We start from the raw sequence: 22,716 nt of genomic DNA on the forward strand, positions 1-22,716 counted from the left end.
CATTTATTCATTCATATGTTGTCCCTCACAGCTCACTAGTTGGATTTTCATCAAACTTGTTGAGAATATGGGTTAGAGACTCCAGGTGATTAACTTTTGGAACACATTGGTCGAAGTTCAAGGTCAAGCAAAACATAGCCAAAACAAACAGCTTACCATCATATTTCAGCTATCAAAGTATCTACAGATTTGATCAAAAGTTCATATTAATCAGTAAAATGTGACTGATTGGTATGATTAACTTCATGATAAAGTCACAAAAATACAGTAAATTAAGCAAAATGCCTTACTTGACTATGTGTGGCCCCTCGAAGCTCACTGCATGTATTGCTGACAGTAAATTTTGAAAATTCATAATTACAAATTAACACCTCAGTGTATAGAGCCCTCTGATACCTTTCATTTTTATTTGTGATTGATCAGTCATAATGGGGAACGTTGATCGTTTTTATTGTTTCAGTGCTACATAGCTCATGACGCGCGTAAAACCCGCGTGTCTTCAGATGATAAAATGCATGGGATTGGCACAGGCACGTCTTGCATGGCAATAAAACGATGGCTGCCGACGCATAACTGTGGGTTATATATGTAGCTACAACACTGATTAAACATGAGCTCGTACATTAAGAGTAAAAGTTGCTTTCACAGGTCCTCTCTGAATTAAAGTCTTTTTGCCCACCCGTTTATGCAGTTCTGGTGCGCTCTTATTCTCCCTCAGAGTGGCACAAACGTATAATGCCTGGGCGCATGTTGTTAAGCTCTGTGGAATTTGCATTTTAAAATCTTCTTGAAAGCATTTTGGAAGTCTTTGTTGAAGTAAGCGTATATGATGGGGTTAAGGAGAGAGTTGGAGTAGCCCAGCCAGTTTATGACTGCGCCCAGCCACTCGGGCATGTAGCAGCTCTCTGCGCAGAAAGGCAGCACTAGTGCCACGATGAAAAAGGGCAGCCAGCAGAAGATGAAAGTTCCCATGATGATCCCCAATGTTTTGACCGTTTTGCGCTCCCTGGCCAGCGCGATTTTCTTCTTGGCTCCAGACTTCCTTTCGTTTATGGTTTCGTAGCCCTGAGAGGAGGACTGAGGGGTGTTGGGCAGAGGCAGGTGGGTTTTTGAATTGCTGGTAATTTCTATGATCTCCAGTGATTCCCCTTCCTCTACATGCTTCAGCGCGCCGTTTACGCACGGAGAGTTGGCTTTAGGCTCCTCTCTTCGCGTCCAACCGGACTCTCCGCCGGTTTTCTTGCGGAAAACCGCTGGAGAGAAAGTAAAGCAGCTGTGCGACACCTTTATTTTCTCAGTTTTTTTGACCGTCTTTCGAATCCGAAAGCGAGCAGCCCTGAATATCCGCCCGTACAGAACCAACATGAGGACAAGAGGGATGTAAAAAGCCCCAAATGTGGAGTAGATGGTGTAACCCGGGTCCTGGCTGATCATGCATGCGTCGGGGTTCGCTCTGTCTTCTGCGCTTCTCCAGCCTAACATAGGTGGGATAGAGATGGAGAAACCGATTAACCAAGTCACGCTAATCAAGAGCGCAGCTCGCCTTGGCGTCCGTTTATTTACGTAGTCAATTGGGTCTGTTATGGCCCAGTACCTGTCCAAGGCAATTGCGCACAGATGCAGGATGGATGATGTGCAACACAGTACATCCAAAGAGATGAACAGGTCGCAGATCTCCTGCCCCAGTGTCCACTTGTTCAGAACCTGGTAGAGGGCCGCCATCGGCAGAACCAGAATCGACACCATGAGGTCCGTCACAGCCAGGGACCCGATCAGATAGTTGGCTACATTCTGGAGAGATCTCTCCAAGGCGATGGCCGCCACGACGCACGCATTTCCAAATATGGAGCACAGTATGAGGGCCCCCAGGAGCAAAGAGGTGATAATCTGATAACACAGCCCCAGGTCTGGCACAGACCCAGACGATGTGCCATTCTCACCCCCAGCCCACTCTACAACCACGTCCGTGCCATCAGAGACACCGCTGGTCGCGTTGCTGTCGTTGCCGCTTGTCACAAAATCCATAATTCGTCCGCTGCCGGAGCGCAACTTTCCCAGAAGAGCAGGGAGCCCCGCAAGTGGAGAGAAGAGCTGCGCGCAGTCAGTCCCTCACACTGTTGCTCTGGTGCGTTCTCGTGCGCTCCATCGGAGTTGCGGAGTTTGTGCCGTGGCTCTCAGGACGCATTACGCATACTTGCTTGTGCGAGTATGTGTGAGGGAGGTTGTGTGTTGCAGTGTGTTGACGGCCGGGTGCGTTCGCTGGTGCCGCGAATCATCTGAGCCTGATGACGCCGTGGATTCATTTATAGCAGCAGTTTGGGGTACGTCAGACTGTGAGGAGGTTCGCGCTGGAGTTTTGTGCCTGTGATCTTTTGCTTTCTCCTTGTTCCGCTGCAGACAGCCACAGAGAGTGCACAGCCTTTTCTCGCTTTGAACTGGTGGTATATTTTATGGATTCCTTTCTAATTTACATTTTTGGGAATGTGTAAGTGTTATTTGGATTAACACCATCGAACCAAATTATAAAATGACAGAAGGAAATTAATGTTTTGTTTGGAAAATTCACAGGAGTGATCTTAATCTCTCCTCACGTTTTCATCTTCAGAAACTTTATTTGTATTCATCAGCGAAAATTGTTTAAACAGATGTAATATACCAAGAGAAGTGACTGGAATAATACAGCAGGAGTGAAACAAAATGTAATATTACTGTTGGAACGGACAGATTAAATAAACGTCCACAGCTGGAAAACAAACACTGAAACGATCAGCACTACGGACAGCGCCAAAACAGCGCTCCGAGGAGGGCTGCTGCCATCTGCTGGACAGAGTAAATACTGCACCGAGTGATGAATGCAAAGTCAAATAAACTGAGGTGAGGACACCAGAGGTTGTGCTGCCTGGAGGGAGAAAAATGGTCAGCTCGTGAGAGAAGGCAATTACGCCTGTTACACCGACACGAGAAGGAAATGAGAAAAGTGTAAGAGGAAAAATGTTTATAGCTTCACACAGAGAATAATAACCACAAAGCACGCTTGCAATTTGAAAGCTGCCTTTCTGGTATGGTTCAGTGTGTGAAGGCAAATGGAGCAATATTGCATTACTTTGGGGTGACCTGTGGTGTCCTTCAGTGGTCAGTTCTTGGCTCCTGTCATTTTCATACTGATGATTTAGTTAAATATTCCTTCCCAGTTTAGTGAACCTAAACTCACTGAGAATGCAAGAAAGACTAATCTGCTGTTTCCTGGAGGGGAAAAGCCAGCTGGTGGCAAGTAGCAATGAGCAAATATTTATAGGCAAACCTGTAGAAAGGGTTTCCTGTTTTAAGTATATTGGCAGTTTACTGTATGAGTGTCTCTTTTAAAGCACTGATTGACGGTTTTCAAAGCAATCGAGGACGAATGTTGGTTTTTAATGTAGGGGGAAAAATGTTTTTCATATCATGTCAGGATGAAACTAGTTTGTGCAGCATTTCTAACACTGATCGATTATGGGGATATTATTTATATGCAAGCTTCAGATAAGTGTTGAAAGTCATTGGGCAGCATTTATCACAGTGCCCCGAGGGTCATAAGTTCAGAACTCACCACTGTGACCGCTATGCTCTGGTTGGCTGGTCACAGGTTAATGCACTGGCAGATTTTTGTCTACAAAGCCACTTTAAATCGACTATTTTTCTATTTAAGTGATTTTATGTCCCCAGTTTGTCAAAGTGGCTGTGCTATTTTTACTGTTGACTGTGACTTCATTGGTTCATGTAACTGTTGTGTCTGTTATATATTCTTTCATGTAGCTGAATATTGCAGCATTATGAATTACTTGTATGTTTGAATCTATCTATCTATCTATCTATCTATCTATCTATCTATCTATCTATCTATCTATCTATCTATCTATCTATCTATCTATCTATCTATCTATCTATCTATCTATCTATGTGTGTGTGTGTGTGTGTGAGAGAGAGAGAGAGAGAGAGACACACACACACACACACACACACACACACACACACACACACACACACACACACACACACACACACACACACACACACACACACACACTCTTCAATCATCTACATAAATCTCAGCTTTTAGGGCAAATGCCATTTTAACCTCAGTCATTCCTTTTGTTCTGTAAGTTTTTTCTATCATGAAGAGACGCGTGTGCGTCATTCTTTTTTCCGAACTCTATTTCGGAAGCATCACTGTTCTGATTATCCTGACATTTTCATCAAATGGATTTTTGATTTTATCCCATTCAGAAGGTTTAGAGTTGCACCATGTCTGTGACAATAAGATCAAAACAGAAACTATAGAATTCTTTTTTTATGACCAGAATTCAATCTACACCCACACAAATATAAATGTACACAATAAGTTCGATCTCCCACAGTGGGGAAATAGCTGACAGTGTGTTGTAGTGGGTTGGAGAAAAAGCATGCAGCTCTGTTTTTTTTTCACTTTATTTGCAGGTTGTGGTGTTTCTACAGCAGTGTGTATTCTATTGGTCATGCTGCATAATAGTGAGGTCGTGCATTGTAATGCAGCTCACTGGGGGACTTTGTCTTTGTTAACAGCATGGAATGTCCCAGTTGGACAACAGTAGCAGGACAGCTGGTCACTGCTCATCTCCTTTGCACTGGAACAGTCCGTCCAGCTCTTTGAGAAACACTTCAAACCGTGCAGTCTGGATGCACCAGAGGAGACCAGGGAAAGGATGGTGGAAGACAGACCAGACTAGCTGGTTGGAGTTGCATCAGATGCTTGTCTGTGTTGACTTGAAGGACTGAAAGCACGACCATGAGCTCCCTTGTCAGCACACATGTGTCGAGAACAGTTGGAGGTGATGAAAATGAGGATGTTGGTCGAGAGAACAGCAACAGTAATATGGAGTGTGAGACTTGGGAGATGAGTGGAGCTCCAGCCGGAGAAGGGAGGTCCAGCAGGGTGGAGCGGCTCGTGAGACCGCCACTGCCAGGGAGGAAAGCACTTAAGAAAACTGGCAGCAAGGATGCAAAAGATAGAAAGAGAGGCTGTGGGAAAGAAGGGCAAAGACAAAGAATGCAATGTGCAGAAGACAAAGGTGGGCGCAGCCACAGAAATCATCCAAAAAGAGCTGACACAGAGGAATGTGGAGCCTGGGACAGAGAAGGGAGATATGGTCTAGAACACCTGTCAAGCAGTAATTCTGACTCTCAGTTAAACATCAAGGAGAATGCAAGAAAAGTGAACAACTTGGCCGGCTGCTCCCAGACCAGCACTGCTTGTATGAACCCAACAACTCTTCAGCCAGGTAGGAGGTCTGCATCTCCTGACTTCCCCCCTCATAGATCTTCAGCTCTGTCACTCCAGGAACTACCCAGGACATCTGCTGGAGAACTACATCACCATCCACCCAGTCCATCCACAGAGTCAGATCCATTCTGGATGGAAGTGAGAAATGGATCAGGGTGGTTCTCACAGAACCATCACACTCAAACATATGTCTCTGATCTTCCAAACTCAGAGGCAGGTGAGGAAGAGCAGCAGGAGGAAGAGGAACAAGAAGGAGGTGAGAATGGTAGCAGAGGTGTGGTGGAGGAGATGCTGAGCCAAACCCTGAACCATACAGTGGTGCTGCCTCTCACATGTTTTGGAGAGAGGACGATGAGTAAACAAGAAAAAAACAGACTGAAGTGTTTGAGAAGACGACAGAGGAGAAAAGAGAGGTGGAGACAAAACCAGCATCAGGAGAGCACACAGGTGAACCAATTCTATGCTCTTTAATATATATGACAATATGTCCTTAAGTAACAGTTACTTATCTGACCACTGAAAAATGGGAGAATCCGAGCAATTTTTAATACTGAATGGAATACTTTCATAATTTAATTCATGCTCTGTTAGACTTCACAAATTGTTTTGTTTTCAGTCTCCATTAGTTTACATTATAAGAATTCTTTACTGTGAAAATATAAAACATTTAAACTTTGAAACATATAGACCAATTTTAATTTTGATGTTCCACAAAGAATTTGAGATGGCATGATACCACAATTTCATGTATGATATGATATTGATTCTGGAACAATTAAATATCTGTTGAAAATAATACCAATCTGATACATTTTTCCCTGTCGAAAAGCAATAATTTGTTACAAAATACACGTGTTTGGCTGTACTTTGCTAACCTAAAACTGTGAAACAAATATTCTATTCCCCGAAAACAGTGTTTCTCAAAAACCTTTTTAGAGCAAGAACCACTTAAATGAATTAAAAAATATATATATATATCTCCTGGACCACCTATGAAACCTGTCACCAACCAAAGAGTGAAAAACAACAGGTCTGCTTCCCACTCCAACAGTATATCTTAGAGTCTGAAGTCATTTTTAAACAGTTTGAGACACTCTTTTAATATATTAATTTAATATGTGATAATTTACCAATATACTCCTGGACCACTACGGGTCACTCATGGACCACCAGTGGTCCTTGGGTCAGTCTTTGAGAAAGGCTGCCCTATAGGAAACCATACATACCAGATAACATGACTTGGATGTACAATAGAAGATTTGCATCACAACATATTTTTAAATTTAATTTAATTACATCCACCAAGGATGTAATAAATTCCATGGTGTTTATTTATTTATTTCTCTGTCTGTCTGTTAGCAAGATTATGTCATAAACTACTGCACGGATTTTGACGAAATTTTCACCACAGATAGATATTAGGCCAAGGAAGACTCCATTAAATTTTGGAGGTGATCTGGGTCCAGATTCAGATTCTGAATCAAGTTTCAATTTATATAGGCTTTGAAGGATTACTGTTAGCAGGATTACATCTAAACTGTTGCACAGATTTTGACAAATTTTCAACATAGATACATATTAGGCCATGGAAGACTCCATTCAATTTTGGAGGTGATACGGATCTGATTTCCAGATCAAGTTTCACTTCATACAAGGTCTGTTAGAAAAGTATACAACCTTTTTTTTTTTTTTTTTTTTTTGCTAAAACCTGATGGATTTGAATCACGTGTGCTTGCATGAGCCAACCTTGAACCTTTGTGCACATGTGTGAACGTTTTCACGCCTGTCGATTGCGTCATTTGCTGGCAAGCAGCCTTTGTATGAGGTCGTGTGTTGTGCTCTAGACGGATTTTCATTGCAAGGAAAATGACGGAACGACTGGAGCAGCGCTACAGCATCAAATTTTGCCAGAAACTGGGCGACAGCCTGGTGGAAATCATTCGGAAGATTGCACTGCACTAGTTGTTCCGTTGTTTTCCTTGCAATGAAAATCCGCCGAGAGCACAACACACGACCTCAGACAAATGCTGCTTACCAGCAACTGACGCAATCGACAGGCGTGAAAAAATTCACGCATGCGCACAAAGGTTCAAGGTTGGCTCATGCAAACACACGTGATTCAAATCCATCAGGGTTTTGCAAAAAAAAAAAAAAAAGGTCGGATACTTTTCTAACAGACCTCGTATAGGCTTTGAAGGATTACATCAAAACTACTTTACAGATTCTCACCAAATTTGCACCACAGATAGATATTAGTGCATTGAAGACTGTATTTTGGAGGTGATCCAAATGCAGACTGGCAGATCATTTTGGCCAATATTGGACTAGTACCAATTCCAATTTTTTTTATTTTATTTTATTTATTTATTTTTATAAACACACTCCTACAAACAATCCAATAAAAATTCATACAAATCTGGCTTTGCAGGTCCACCAATTCCCCCTCAAGGCATCACTGTCTAGTGAAGCTGCAGAGGTATTCAGTAGAGTGCATGCCTCTGCACAGATGCAGAAATGCTTCAAAAATATGAACCCTAACTAATATTTCAATTTTTTTTTTTTTTTTACAGAACTACCAAACATTGCTCTATCTTACTATGCTAATAAAAGTGAGGGGGTGGGATAGAATACTGAATGTAGATTGGCACTGAAGTTTAACTGGTTCTTCAGTGTGCTATATAAGTTTCCTGAAACGCTATGTTTTTAAGTAATCTTGCTGAGAAACAATCATACACACAGACACATTAGTTCCTTGGTGGATGTAATATATCATTGACCTCTATTTAAAAAAGGGTTGGAATAGGAGTTAGGGTTAATATGACAAGGGGTTTGGTGGAGGTACGCACACTTCTGAGTGCCCCTCAAGTTTTAGTATAATAGTCTACTTGTTGCTAAACGTTAACTGAAAGGAAACAGAAACATTCCCGCAGTGTAGAGAAATGTTCACAGAATGACATCATTTTAGGATGGTGAGTAGTTTTAATATGTGCCAGAGTGATATAACACAACTGATTAAAAATTTAGTTGTGTGCTATTGAAATCAAATCAGATCAAATCAATTTTATTTATATAGCGCCAAATCACAACAAACAGTCACCCCAAGGCGCTTTATATTGTAAGGCAAAAGCCATACAATAATTACAGAAAAACCCCAACGGTCAAAACGACCCCCTATGAGCAATCACTTGGCGACAGTGGGAAGGAAAACTCCCTTTTAACAGGAAGAAACCTCCAGCAGAGTGGTGCATACAGAGCAAAAGAGGTGAATAAAAAGAAACACTGGGTGCATCATGGGAAACTCCCCAGCAGTCTAAGTCTATAGCAGCATAACTAAGGGATGGTTCAGGGTCACCTGATCCAGCCCTAGCTATAAGCTTTTTCAAAAAGGAAAGTTTTAAGCTTAATCTTAAAAGTAGAGAGGGTGTCTGTCTCCCTAATCTGAATTGGGAGCTGGTTCCACAGGAGAGGAGCCTGAAAGCAGAAGACTCTGCCTCCCATTCTACTCTTACAAACCCTAGGAACTACAAGTAAGCCTGCAGTCTGAGACCGAAGCGCTCTATTGGGGTGATATGGTACTATGAGGTCCCTAAGATAAGGTGGGACCTGATTATTCAAAACCTTATAAGTAAGAAGAAGAATTTTAAATTCTATTCTGGAATTAACAGGGAGCCAATGAAGAGAAGCCAATATGGGTGAAATATGCTCTCTCCTTCTAGTCCCTGTCAGTACTCTAGCTGCAGCATTTTGAATTAACTGAAGGCTTTTCAGGGAACTTTTAGGACAACCTGATAATAATGAATTACAATAGTCCAGCTAGAAGAAATAAATGTATGAATTAGTTTTTCAGCATCACTCTGAGACAAGACCTTTCTAAAATCAGAATGGTCTTGTCTCAGAGTGATGCTGAAAAACTAATTCATGCATTTATTTCCTCTAGGCTGGACTATTGTAATTCATTATTATCAGGTTGTCCTAAAAGTTCCCTAAAAAGCCTTCAGTTAATTCAAAATGCTGCAGCTAGAGTACTGACGGGGACTAGAAGGAGAGAGCATATCTCACCCATATTGGCCTCTCTTCATTGGCTTCCTGTTAATTCTAGAATAGAATTTAAAATTCTTCTTCTTACTTATAAGGTTTTGAATAATCAGGTCCCATCTTATCTTAGGGACCTCGTAGTACCATATCACCCCAATAGAGCGCTTCGCTCTCAGACTGCAGGCTTACTTGTAGTTCCTAGGGTTTGTAAGAGTAGAATGGGAGGCAGAGCCTTCAGCTTTCAGGCTCCTCTCCTGTGGAACCAGCTCCCAATTCAGATCAGGGAGACAGACACCCTCTCTACTTTTAAGATTAGGCTTAAAACTTTCCTTTTGCTAAAGCTTATAGTTAGGGCTGGATCAGGTGACCCTGAACCATCCCTTAGTTATGCTGCTATAGACGTAGACTGCTGGGGGGTTCCCATGATGCATTGTTTCTTTCTCTTTTTGCTCTGTATGCACCACTCTGCATTTAATCATTAGTGATCGATCTCTGCTCCCCTCCACAGCATGTCTTTTTCCTGGTTCTCTCCCTCAGCCCCAACCAGTCCCAGCAGAAGACTGCCCCTCCCTGAGCCTGGTTCTGCTGGAGGTTTCTTCCTGTTAAAAGGGAGTTTTTCCTTCCCACTGTAGCCAAGTGCTTGCTCACAGGGGGTCGTTTTGACCGTTGGGGTTTTACATAATTATTGTATGGCCTTGCCTTACAATATAAAGCACCTTGGGGCAACTGTTTGTTGTGATTTGGCGCTATATAAAAAAAATTGATTGAATTGATTGATTGATTAATTTTAGAGATATTGCGCAAATGCAAAAAAGCAGTCCTACATATTTGCTTAATATGCGCATTGAAGGACATATCCTGATCAAAAATGACTCCAAGATTTCTCACAGTATTACTGGAGGTCAGGGTAATGCCATCCAGAGTAAGGATCTGGTTAGACACCATGTTTCTAAGATTTGTGGGGCCAAGTACAATAACTTCAGTTATATCTGAATTTAAAAGCAGGAAATTAGAGGTCCTCTATGTCTTTATGTCTAAAAGGCATTCCTGCAGTTTAACTAATTGGTGTGTGTCCTCTGGCTTCATGGATAGATAAAGCTGGGTATCATCTGCGTAACAATGAAAATTTAAGCAATGCTTTCTAATAATACTGCCTAAGGGAAGCATGTATAAAGTGAATAAAATCAGTCCTAGCACAGAACCTTGTGGAACTCCATAATTAACATTCGTCCGAGAAGAAGACTCCATTTACATGAACAAATTGTAATCTATTAGATAAATATGATTCAAACCACCGCAGCGCAGTGCCTTTAATACCTATGGCATGCTCTAATCTCTGTAATAAAATTTTATGGTCAACAGTATCAAAAGCTGCACTGAGGTCTAACAGGACGAGCACAGAGATGAGTCCACTGTCTGAGGCCATAAGAAGATCATTTGTAACCTTCACTAATGCTGTTTCTGTACTATGATGAATTCTGAAACCTGACTGAAACTCTTCAAATAGACCATTCCTCTGCAGATGATCAGTTAGCTGTTTTACAACTACCCTTTCAAGAATTTTTGAGAGAAAAGGAAGGTTGGAGATTGGCCTATAATTAGCTAAGATAGCTGGGTCAAGTGATGGCTTTTTAAGTAATGGTTTAATTACTGCCACCTTAAAAGCCTGTGGTACATAGCCAACTAATAAAGATAGTTTGATCATATTTAAGATCGAAGCATTAATTAACGGTAGGGCTTCCTTGAGCAGCCTGGTAGGAATGGGGTCTAATAGACATGTTGATTGTTTGGAGGAAGTGACTAATGAAAGTAACTCAGACAGAACAATCAGAGAGAAAGAGTCTAACCAAATACCAGCATTACTGAAGGCAGCTGAACATAAAGATATGTCTTTGGGATGGTTATGAATAATTTTTTCTCTAATAGTTAAAATTTTATTTGCAAAGAAAGTCATGAAGTCATTACTAGTTAAAGTTAAAGGAATACTTGGCTCAATAGAGCTCTGACTCTTTGTCAGCCTGGCTACAGTGCTGAAAAGAAACCTTTCTTTTCAGCACTGTAGTTCTTATTTTCTTCAATTAGTGATGAATAGTAAGATGTCCTAGCTTTACGGAGGGCTTTTTTTATAGAGCAACAGACTCTTTTTCCAGGCTAAATGAAGATCTTCTAAATTAGTGAGACGCCATTTCCTCTCCAGCTTACAGGTTATCTGCTTTAAGCTGCGAGTTTGTGGGTTAAACAACAAATTTACAACAAATGTGACTGAGTACGGCTTTGTCCGGGTGCGTCTGAGTGAGTTCATGTTTCCTCTGCAGTCTGTGACTCTTGACTGGCGTACCAGCTCACAGCTCATCTCAACAGCTTTTGTCTGTGTGGTTTAAAGTGGGGTTACTTCTGAATTAGCTGCATGATGAGGCTTGGTCAGAGAGCCCTTCAGAACTGAACAGACAAAAGAGCAGATTCCACTTTGATTGACTACTGCAGACCTGCAGGCACGGTGGCAGATTAAAGTGATTCTGAACATTGAATAAAAAGCGCTGATAGAATGTTTACACTGAATTTGAATTTAAAAAATTTGAGCCCTTCTGCTGATTCTAGTGTTTCACACATTCCTCTCTTTCTCTCACTGATGTTCTGGCATGCTGCAGATGATCCAGCAGATATACTCATGTCCGTTATTATCATTTCTATTGGAATTGAATTAATGAAAAGTGTTTTCATCATGGTGTATATGTGAATTGCATGTTAACACATCTGTCTTCAATTTCCTTCACAAATCAAATACACATGGCATGAACATATCCTACATACATTACAGGTGAGTTTCAAAATAACAGGGTGGACTGTTGATTTATTTTTCTTGGAACTTTTAAGCCTGCAGCAGCACTGCACCATCTGAGATTTAAATAGTGCAGCAGATAACAGAATATTTACAGAGGAATCCTTCAAATGGTGATACAAGCACCAAATTTGGCAAAAGTACCCCTTAGATATTACTCTTTTGAAAAAACCGATGGGCCACTTGAATTTTCAAGAGGCGGCCACGTAGGGGTCAATTGAAGAATTACATAGGGGTCAAAATATAAAAATGCTCCAGTCATATTGAAAATTATACCACATTATTTGTCTGATTGTAAAGATTCCAAAAAGGTATAGTTTGGACTATCTATGACTGAATTCTATAGAGTTATGGGGTAAAAACAACAAGAATGGTGACAAAGTTCAGTTTCAGTTTGTACAGGGGTCAAAAGTTAGAGTTGCTCCAGTTTTGTTCAAAGGTGATGCAAATTATTGGTTGAGTTAATAGGGTTTCAAAAAGGAATAGTCTGCACCATGTATCATGCTTAGTTATCACGTTATGGGGTAACATATGTCACATGTCATAGAATTCAATGGACGTCAACATTATTTGACCTTTACTTTAGAGACCAAGCATTCAACACAGTCAAAACTATTCCATTTATTAATCCAAGTACCTCAATCAACAATTTGCACCATTTGTTTTACTAAAATTGGAGCAACTTTAACTTTTGACCCCTGTACAAACTGAAATTGACCTTTGTCACCATTCTTCAGGTTTTTACCCCATAAATCCATAACATTCAGTCATAGATAGTCCAAATTATACCTTTCTGGAATGTTTATGATCAGACAAATAATGTGGTATAATTGTTAATATGATTGGAGCATTTTTGTGACTACAAGTTTTTTCCTCTTCAAGGGGCATTTTTTGACAGGTGCCACTTATAGTTTGGAAAATATAGTTGTCACAAGTATGTTTACCTTTATGTTTACCTTTCTCCTCTCCATCATGTCAGCCAGCTCTCTCCCTTTACCACTCACACTGCCAACATTCAAAGTCACGACTCTCAGTGCCACATGTCTAACTCTCCTCCTTTCAGGTGCCTCCGGACACGTTCTCCACCTCTTCTCCTTCTTTGCACAGTAATAGCCCAATTTCCGATGGCACCCTGTTGGACAAAATCACCGGTGTTAGTCGTTATTAACCTGGGCGTTGACCAGTCTGGTATTGAAATTACATATTTGATCTTGAAGTGTATTTTGGTCTCAAACATTGACTAAAACACACTTTTCCTGGACAAAATGTGGCCTCTTATTCAGCTGCATATCTCAAAGAAACGGTAAAATTACCAACATGCCTTTTAATTATTTTTTAACAGTGGCTTTCTTTCTTAATCCTCAGTCGGTGTCAAAGTGAAATTTAAAGCAACTCACAGATGGTTCACAGGTATAACTTGACTTAAGCTCCAAAAAAACTAATCATAACTGAGTGGGTTAACTACAGGTGCTTTGATTTGCCAAACTTTAAGGCCCCTTCACGCATGGTGTGAATAAGTACAACCAGGGTGACTAATGCCGAAACAGCTTGTATGAGCAAACCACGAAACATCATGCCAACGGGCAGGCGTGCACAATCCTGCACTGAAAAAAAATGATACTTTGGATCAACTTAAAAAAATTGATGTCATTTGTTACAGCTAATTTTTTTAGTTTCTCACAATGTATATTTATGATTTTTTTTAAAGTGATTCCAGCAGATTTAAACTGGAAACCACAATTTTCCATTAGACCAATGTAAATAAATACTTTGAATGAAGTGCACTGTGTTTCACTTTTTTCAGTGTGATGTGATGGTGTCTTTCGAACAGGAACACAGTGCAAGCAGGGCATAGAAGACTCCACTGAATTTTGGAGGTAATCCAGGCCCGGACTGGAGGACATCAGAAATCTCTGATTGCTCTTGTTGATTAATGTCACCAGTACAAAAAGGTTGTGTCTCACTGTGTGTTGCCAGGGCAGAAGAACGGTAGCATCTGTGATAACAGCACAGCTCTGTGTGTTGTGTTTTCTCTTCCGTGTTAATGACACACATTGGGAGGCAGGCCTGGTGCTGTGGGGAAGTCCCCAGAGCTACCCCTGGGTGAGAATACAGTAATTACTCTGAAAGTAACCTCACCTTATTTCAAAACTGATGCTACAGACTCCAGTCCACAGGGTCTGGAAACACAGCTCTGAGGAGGACGTTGGGGATAGACTGCCCTCAAAACGAGCTTCTGTGCATCCTGTCACACCCTTAGTGCGGAGCTGTGACTTTTGACCAGTGCTGTGGAAAAACTTCACAGATTAGAAGTCACATTTTGACTAATGTTTCCTCTCTGCAAACTAAAAATACACAATTACACTATTGTAGGAAAAATGGAAATGGACATGTTGAAAATCACTCAAATACAATAATGTTCTGAAATAAAACAGGTTTTAGCTTTTAGTGAAGTGAATTTAAACAAGGGCCAATATTGGGGTCAATTTGTCAAAGTATGTTACAAACACAGTTTACTGAGTCATCCACATCCTGACACGTGTCGTCACACTGTGCATCTGGGCCTCAAAGACGTTTACACTCGTCAAATTATGTCTCAAAATAAACACTTATTTAAGCACTGTTCTATATAAAGGATGCAACAAAAGGAGAGACATTTTCACATCCCTTGTTTCCATGTGCTGTGATGACAGCTTTCAGTGATAATGTATGTTGAAATCCAAATTAGCTGAGGTCAAATCTCAGGACAGTTAGTACTGTGGTGGGTGTAGTCCACTGAGTGAGTTTTGGAATTGGTTCCTTTTTTTTCCATATGTTAACATAATATTGCAAGAAATGCAAAACATATTAATAGAGAACCAAAAGTGTTTGAGCTGTAGCTCCCAGATGGTATAATACAGAAAGGGCAAACTGCAATTTGACATTTCATCCCAATGATATTGGACCTCACCCAAATAATTGACCTGTGTAAGATCTGGATAATCCACCTACACATGTCACAACTGCTCCAAGTCAGGATGAACATTCTAACTCCTTGATCATTGTCAAAATGAAATTTTGAGGGAATTTTGGGATCAGCATTGACTGACATACCAAGAATTTTAGAAAAGCGCAATAGGACCTGGCAGGAGTAGGCCAACAAACAGACCAGCAGATGTGACCTTGCTCCAAACAAAAACCTTTAAGGACAATTCTGGACTCGACTTCCATCTACATATCAAGTTTGTTGGAAATTCTATTGATGTACTTTGTACAAGGTCAAGACCAGGTTTAAGCAAAATGTCCTGACAAATAATTGCTGAGTTGTAGTTTGTCCGGGTTCCTAACCTTCAGGGATCTGAGCTACTTTTTATGCGTTTACTTGATCCAATACAGGTTGTTTAGTTTTGCGCTGTGTTTTTGATAGATAATTTAGAATATTGAAATCATTTCAAAAAAATGGTGAGAAGTGCAAAAAAAGCACTGATTTAAGATATTGGGTTCAGTGCAAAGCAGTGCAGAGCACAGTGCGAGTACCAATGCTCCAGCTGACGCCGTTGTGATTTTCATGTCTAGCACCCATATTGTTTAAATAGCAAATGTACACATCTCTGTGCACATAGGCATGTTGTTCTTATGTTCTTACATCTACTCAGGCGCAGCGTTGGTGCACTACTGTCACATGACAGCAGAGAGCAATTGCACCACAGATCAACAAAAACTTTGTCTAAAGTCACAGAGTTTTCACGTTCATGGGCTGCATGCACTCTCCTTGTACACAATGCAACAGAACTGAAAACAAAAATAAAAAAATAGCACAAAGATGGATCTGGCATGGCATGGTTGAGGTGCAGTGGAGATTTGTCTTCTCCCTGATGGGGATGTGGAGAAGATTTGGTGGAGATAGAGGAGTTGCTGCTTCAGTGCTGTTCCCACAAATGATCCACTTGGACGCTCTGATGCTTTGTCCACAGACCCATTTTCTCACCAAAAGCCATCTCACTTGAGATTGACATCAAAATAGTAATACACCATTTTCAAGTGCACACCACTCTTAAAAGCAGTGACAGATGACATCCTGATTGGTTTAATTCATGTTATGTCCAAAACACACCCATAACTAATTAACTGACTAAATATAACACCTTTGCACAGGATTATGCACCATTTAGCAAAGTGTACCTGGGCACACCCCAGATGCTCTATGTGCTACGGTACTTAAGTTTGTTTTTGCAAAAATGTATAGGCACATATCTGAGTCTCCCTAATTAACCGATTGGGTAATTTCAGTGGTACATCAGGACTAAGACGAGGAGTATCGCTTGCATTACGAGACAACATCAACTTCAACATTGTAGAAATTGTGATGATTGAAGGAGCCACAATTTCCCCATTTCGACAACGTATCTATGTGTCACTTTATTTCTGTCATTATTTCTACATTTATCTTCTTTTTCTTGTCACACAACTCAAACACCTTTTATAGCAGCTCAACCCCACCCATTAACAACACAGGTGTCCCAACAGGAAAACATTAAAGAGTCAGCATTTTGTCACATGCCTGAGAGGAACAAGCATTAAAGGGGCCAAGAGGATTTGATATGCACTTCACACAAGTCATCATGTGACCAGAACAGGAATACACATCAACAAAACAGCAGTCCCGGCTGGAACATATCAAAGAGGCGGAAACAGGCTGAATTAGGTTTACATGCATAGCAGGGAAACACATTGCCGAGACAGCTTTATATGCATAGAATACACTTTGCTCTCCCACTCAGGGCTGAGACAGAAAACAGTTTTATATGCATACAATACATATTGCAGAGACAGGAAAACTCAGTATGCATGCCTCGTTATGGTGAATTATATCCATAATGTGCATTACGTATTGAATGTCTGCTACAACATTTTCGCCATGTGGTGTGTTTCTCTGTGCATGATTCAGCACAGCCAGTGGCTAGAAAAAGACCAAGGGGATGTTCATGTTTCACAGATAAATGATTTTGTATTTGCTAATTCTTTTAATGACTGAAGTTTCCCTTTGTGCCACATCCAGAGCTCAACAGAGAACCCATCCAGCAGCAGTGAGAGTGACGATGATGTAAGTACTGCTGATAGAGACGGGTACATCTGTGCGGTGTGTTTGGACATATACTTCAGCCCTTACATGTGCCAACCTTGTAATCATGTTTTCTGTGAGCCCTGTCTGAGGACCCTGGCTAAAAACAATCCCACCAATACCCCTTGCCCCCTCTGCAGAACAACCATCACACATGTGTTCTTCCAGAAGGGTGAGTTAATTGCACTGACATGCATGATTTGTAAGATCCTCAGCTTGAAGTGCTGCTCAGGGAGTTCAGTTTAAAGGGGGCATGTTCTGCCAAATTATTGTTTAGCATACAGAACCTTCTACAGTCAAATGTGGTGTTACATCCTAGATGAAATTTCACCGCTGCTCCCAGATCTCCACCTGTGCACCACCCTGTTGCTCTGTCCCCCCACAAAAAGAGGCTCTTAAATGAGGAAATAATGCTACTTATTTAAACATAATCCTATTTAAAATACAAATGAACAATAAATATGTAGAACACACTGGTGTCCAAAGTATTCCAGTAAGGACCGAGAGGGTGCAGGTTTTCTTTGCAGGCACTGACTCCAGCAGGTCATTTCACTGATAAACTCATTTCATCTGCTCAAAGTGATGTTAATCAGTGAAATTACATAATGAATATAGTACATTTTGTTCCTATGGAATAAACACAGATTATGCAATACAGTCTGCTGCTTTGGTTCACACAAATCAGGAATGTATGCAATTTGACAAATGTATGAATATATAATGAAGTTCTATGATTCACATTGGCATATGTTAGTTGTATGTAGGAGAAAATGAGCAATGAAAACACACAAAGGCAGCACGATGAGTCAGACTCTACCTGTACTAAGGGCTCTTGTTTGTGATTAGGTGACAAGGATCTGTGATTAAGGTCTTGTCTTGATTACCAGTGCAAAGGTCACAAGAAAAAAAAAACAGCAAGAGGACTAAACGACAGGCGTGTGATGCTGAATCGTCTTCTTAAAAAAATAATATATTGAATAACTCCTTATCTAGCCTATTATGAGAAACTGGACGTTTAAATCAAGCTTTCCAACACACTGCAATAAAACACTGTTTGCCTCTCCTACAGATCTAAACCAAACAACAAGGACATTCTTCCCAAAGGAATACCTGTCTCGGAAACAGAACTTCCAGAAAGCAAGTTGTGCAAAGTGGCCTCTGCCAAGCTGCAGAAAACTATTCCGCATTTTTGGAGGTATGTTTTTCAATTTTCATAGAAAGAATTTTTTTCTTTGGAGGGTTGTTTTAGCAGGTCAGCCTAAATAGAAATCAAATGAGAGGGTGCTACAGAATGATACTGTTCAGTACATCTGAAGGTGCGTGATTTAAATGTATCAGTATATATACTGATACATGAAGGATGTGTATTTTATGTACTTAACATAGACATATAAACTAGCTGATTACACGCCCCAGGGCTGGTTTGATTCAGAGACTGAAATGAAAAATTCATCTTCACCAACAAAGCTATCACCTACCACCTATCCCAGATTCCAGAGAACTGCTATATGACTAAAGCTGCCTAAAGAAGATAGGACTGCTACTACTATTACTACTAGTACTGTTATTACAGTTACTACTACTACTACTACTACTACTACGCTACCAATACTGTTACTTGCAAAAAGTGAAGAGGCAAGATGTTCAAAGGAAAAAGAAGAGATTAGAAAAGTATGACACCAACCTTTTTGCACACAAACCGATGACGATGCAGCACAAACATGTCTCTCCCCTTAACCACCACCACTACTACTAACTGAAGTGCTCATTAGCCTATGTCACTCATCATATGTCAAAGTATATGTGTGCCTGGTTTGGTTCAATTCTGCAGCTCAAAAGTGTCTCTCCCCTTAACTACTACTACTACTACTACTACTACTACTACTGAAGTGCTCATTAGCCTATGTCACTCATCATATGTGTGTATATATGTGTGCCAGGTTTGGTTCACTTCTGCAGCTCAAAAGTGTCTCTCCCCTTGACTACTACTACTACTACTACTACTACTACTACTACTACTACTCAGGGGTGCCGAAAATGGGAGAATAAGGAGAAGGATTCTTGGGGCCGATGATTGATAGTGACCCAGCGAGGCCCCTAATACAGTTATAATACTGACAAAATAATATGGGGGTGGCGCAGTAAGACTTCTTTCCATGGGGCCTAAAATCCCTGGCGGCTAGTACTACTATTTCTACTGATACTTCTACTTCTACTAAAGTGCTCAGTAGCAAGTGTCTCTCCCCTTAACTACTACTACTACGACGACGACTACTACTGCTGCTGCTACTAAAGTGCTCAATAGCAACACAAACGTGTCCCTCCCCTCAACTACTACTAGTACTATTACAACTGCTACAGCTACGACTACTACTACTACTACTACTAAAGTGCTCAATAGACTGTCTCACTCCCTGTATGTCAAAGTATATGTGTGCCAAGTTTGGCTCAATTCTAGGTGCTGTTTGGACAGGAGACACACACACACACACACACACACACACACACACACACACACACACACACACACACACACACACACACACACACACACACACACACACACACACAAGCAAGCAATTAAAATACCCTGAGCTACTGTTGATACACAAGGTAACAAATACAATGTAAAACAGAAACAATTGGGATAGCAAAAAGATGGCAAAAAATTTACTTTGAAGTATGAGGATTTTTGGGAACACATTTAGGAACACTGCAAATATATTGAATATATCCACAATATGTCAACTGTTCTCTGTATCTCTGCTAACATGAACAGTATTGTTCATGTTTCTATTAAATCTATTCAATTAGAGGTTATATGAATACAAGCCTTCAGGCTTATTGCTCATGGGGCACAAATTGAATGGGATGTCTTTGCTACACATGTATGCAATTAGTCTTATATATAAAGAGCCCGTGAGAAATGTGTTGTTGAAATCCTGTGAAAATAAACTGATTCCAAATGAGATTTAGAGCTTCCACCTGGCAATGGTGCAACATAAAAGTAGGATATTCAGAAACTGTGATTGATAATTGTTTAGAACGCAATCAGAAGTGGATTATAGTAAAGAGTGGTGTAACCAGGGCTTAATTTGAGGGGGAGCAAGCCGGAGCGTGCTCCGGAACCTCGGACGCGTGCTCCGCCAGCTATTTATAATGGATCCGTGATCCGCCACCTCTCTTGACTAGCAAAATATATATATATAAAAAAAAAATCACTGCGATTGCTCTCACTGCCAATCACACCGCTGCCCTCCTGTCTGCTGTGCGGAATTGCGCCAAATCTGGCAACAGGTCCAGAGGCTACGCTCGCTGTTTTGATCCGGATGTTGACCGTAGCCGCAGAGCTCCGTGGCCACCGAGAGAGGACTTGGATTCTTTGCGGGTCCCGCATCCGTACCCCCGGAGGCAGTGAGCGAAGGGAGAGCCGCGCATTGTGTTCTGCATGTGTCTGTTCATAATCTTCTCGCACAGAAGAAAAAAGAGAGTGTTTACAAGCGAGAAAAGTGAGAAAATGTTAATGCCTGTTTGAGAAAAGTGTGTAGTGAGGGGTTTTACAGCCTTAAAACATCTATAGCGCTACTTCGCGGATTTCTTGCTGCGTTCACACTGGGCGCGATCAGACGCTACAAATTCACGGGGGTTGCGTGGCGACGGACGCGCCTCCTTCGCCCGGTGTGTCGCTCTGCTTGGGTGGACTTTCGCTGCGAAAATTCACCCCGGTGCGTCATGAAATAAGGAGCTTACATTACGCTCAGCGTCAAGTCATCATGGCGGACCTTGATCACAGGGAGCGAGTTCTTGAAGAAAAAGAAACTCTGCTCCCCCTGCTGTGGTGCTGCTGCTCGCTCCAAAAAACTGTCATGATTGTGAAATAAAGGACAAAAGAGACATGAGTCCTGCACACAGGTTGCTACCAGATACAGGACATGATCACATCTTCAAACTCCAGACATCTCCACGTCACTATATATTCAGTCCCTGATTTGTCATCGCGGCGCGACGAGACGAAAAAGTTCAGATTTTTCAACTTGGGGAGGAGAGCAACACGACGTGACGTGACGAAATATCGCGCCACAAACGCGCAAAACGCTCAAAATCGCTTCACTCGAGTCGCGCTGCGCGATTTGATGCCAAAACGCGTCCTTACGTAGGGATTACATGGCAACCTGTGGCTGCAGTCGCTCGGGTCGCGCCCGGTGTGAACGCGGAGAACGTAACTCCCGCGATAAACGAGGGACTACTGTACATCATTAAACAGGAATTTGTACTCTATCGGCTTTGGTGTGACTAGTGTTATTAATGCCCAGTTTATTTTCGGTGTGGCGCACAGCGTTGTTCGCAAGCCCCCCGGCCCTTCTTTTTTTTTCTGCACCGGAGCCACCCATCCTCTGCGCTCCGGGACCTCCCACTTTACAAATTAAGCACTGGGTGTAACATTTTTCTATAGATTTAGGATGACCATATCCACAGTGGCCTTTAAAAGACACCCAACAAGCCCACAGGGATGTTTGATTCTATATACTCTTCAACAGGAACCACTCAACTTCTGGTTTGTCCCACATGTAGGCTTCTCGCGGCAGCCGAATCCCATCGCCAGGCACCAGTTCCCCCACAGAGCCGGGCACCATCTGGATGCTTTGGACTATGACGATGACACGCGGGGCTGGCGTTTTGACATGGACACGGCCATCATCTACATCTACTCAGTCAACTGGGTCATCGGCTTCCTTATATTCTGCATCCTCTGCTACCTCCTCTTCCCTTCATTTTGATGGCTGAGACTGCGTTGGAAATATTCTGACAGAAGTATTGAAGCAAACTCTTTTCTGAAGATAAAGTAAGAAGTAAAAGATAAAGCAGAGGATGTAGGTATACATACAGTGAGGAAGGATAAAAACTTGAATGACAAGCTAGCAGGTTAGCCGGGTTATAGTGAAGGGAGAGTGTGCAAGCCTGTTGTCTTTATAAAATGAATGACATGCATCAACTTTGCAGTGAGATATTGGTATGTTAATATTCTGTTAAGGGCATTATTTCCTTATAATTCCTGGTAATTTGTCTTAAACATGTCATGCAAAGATTTTATAAAATAGTTTAAACTTACAGTTACATAAATACATATTTGGAGGCTCATTCATTTAAGTAGAACAAAAATATTAAAGTCACATGGTTAATTGCCAGTTTGACAACACACTGTAATAAATAAATAAATAAATAAATGTTTTATGGGAAAATGGCAGCAGTGGTTGCTAGTATAATTCTGCACAAAATACAATAAAAATGTAAATACCTTTACAGAAATTACTGTAAATTTACAGCATAAAACTATAGCAATTTGAACAAAAATGACAAAAGGAGAGTGGGACATGGACAGCATTAAACGGGGCATTCTGCTTGAGAAGCAAGCACACTGACTACTTGCACGACAATTCTGTTACA

The 22,716-nt window shown here is 41.2% G+C and overlaps 2 protein-coding genes across 2 annotated transcripts; one reads left to right on the plus strand and one right to left on the minus strand.

Annotated features, from left to right (window-relative positions):
* Positions 1-433: 433 nt before the first annotated feature.
* htr1aa (5-hydroxytryptamine (serotonin) receptor 1A a) lies at positions 434-2,314 on the minus strand. Its single transcript, XM_034170537.1, has one exon. It carries the CDS (start codon positions 2,023-2,025, stop codon positions 754-756), a length of 1,272 nt encoding a protein of 423 aa, XP_034026428.1. The 5' UTR covers positions 2,026-2,314; the 3' UTR covers positions 434-753.
* A 1,848-nt stretch (positions 2,315-4,162) lies between these two features.
* On the plus strand, positions 4,163-22,248 carry si:dkey-250l23.4 (E3 ubiquitin-protein ligase RNF180). Its single transcript, XM_034170536.1, has 4 exons — positions 4,163-5,743; positions 17,209-17,443; positions 18,341-18,466; positions 21,844-22,248. Exons 1-4 carry the CDS (start codon positions 4,802-4,804, stop codon positions 22,047-22,049), a joined length of 1,509 nt encoding a protein of 502 aa, XP_034026427.1. The 5' UTR covers positions 4,163-4,801; the 3' UTR covers positions 22,050-22,248.
* The last annotated feature ends 468 nt before the right edge of the window (positions 22,249-22,716 follow it).

Source organism: Thalassophryne amazonica, chromosome 5 (genome assembly GCF_902500255.1).
Source record: "Thalassophryne amazonica chromosome 5, fThaAma1.1, whole genome shotgun sequence".
Lineage (NCBI taxonomy): Eukaryota > Metazoa > Chordata > Actinopteri > Batrachoidiformes > Batrachoididae > Thalassophryne > Thalassophryne amazonica.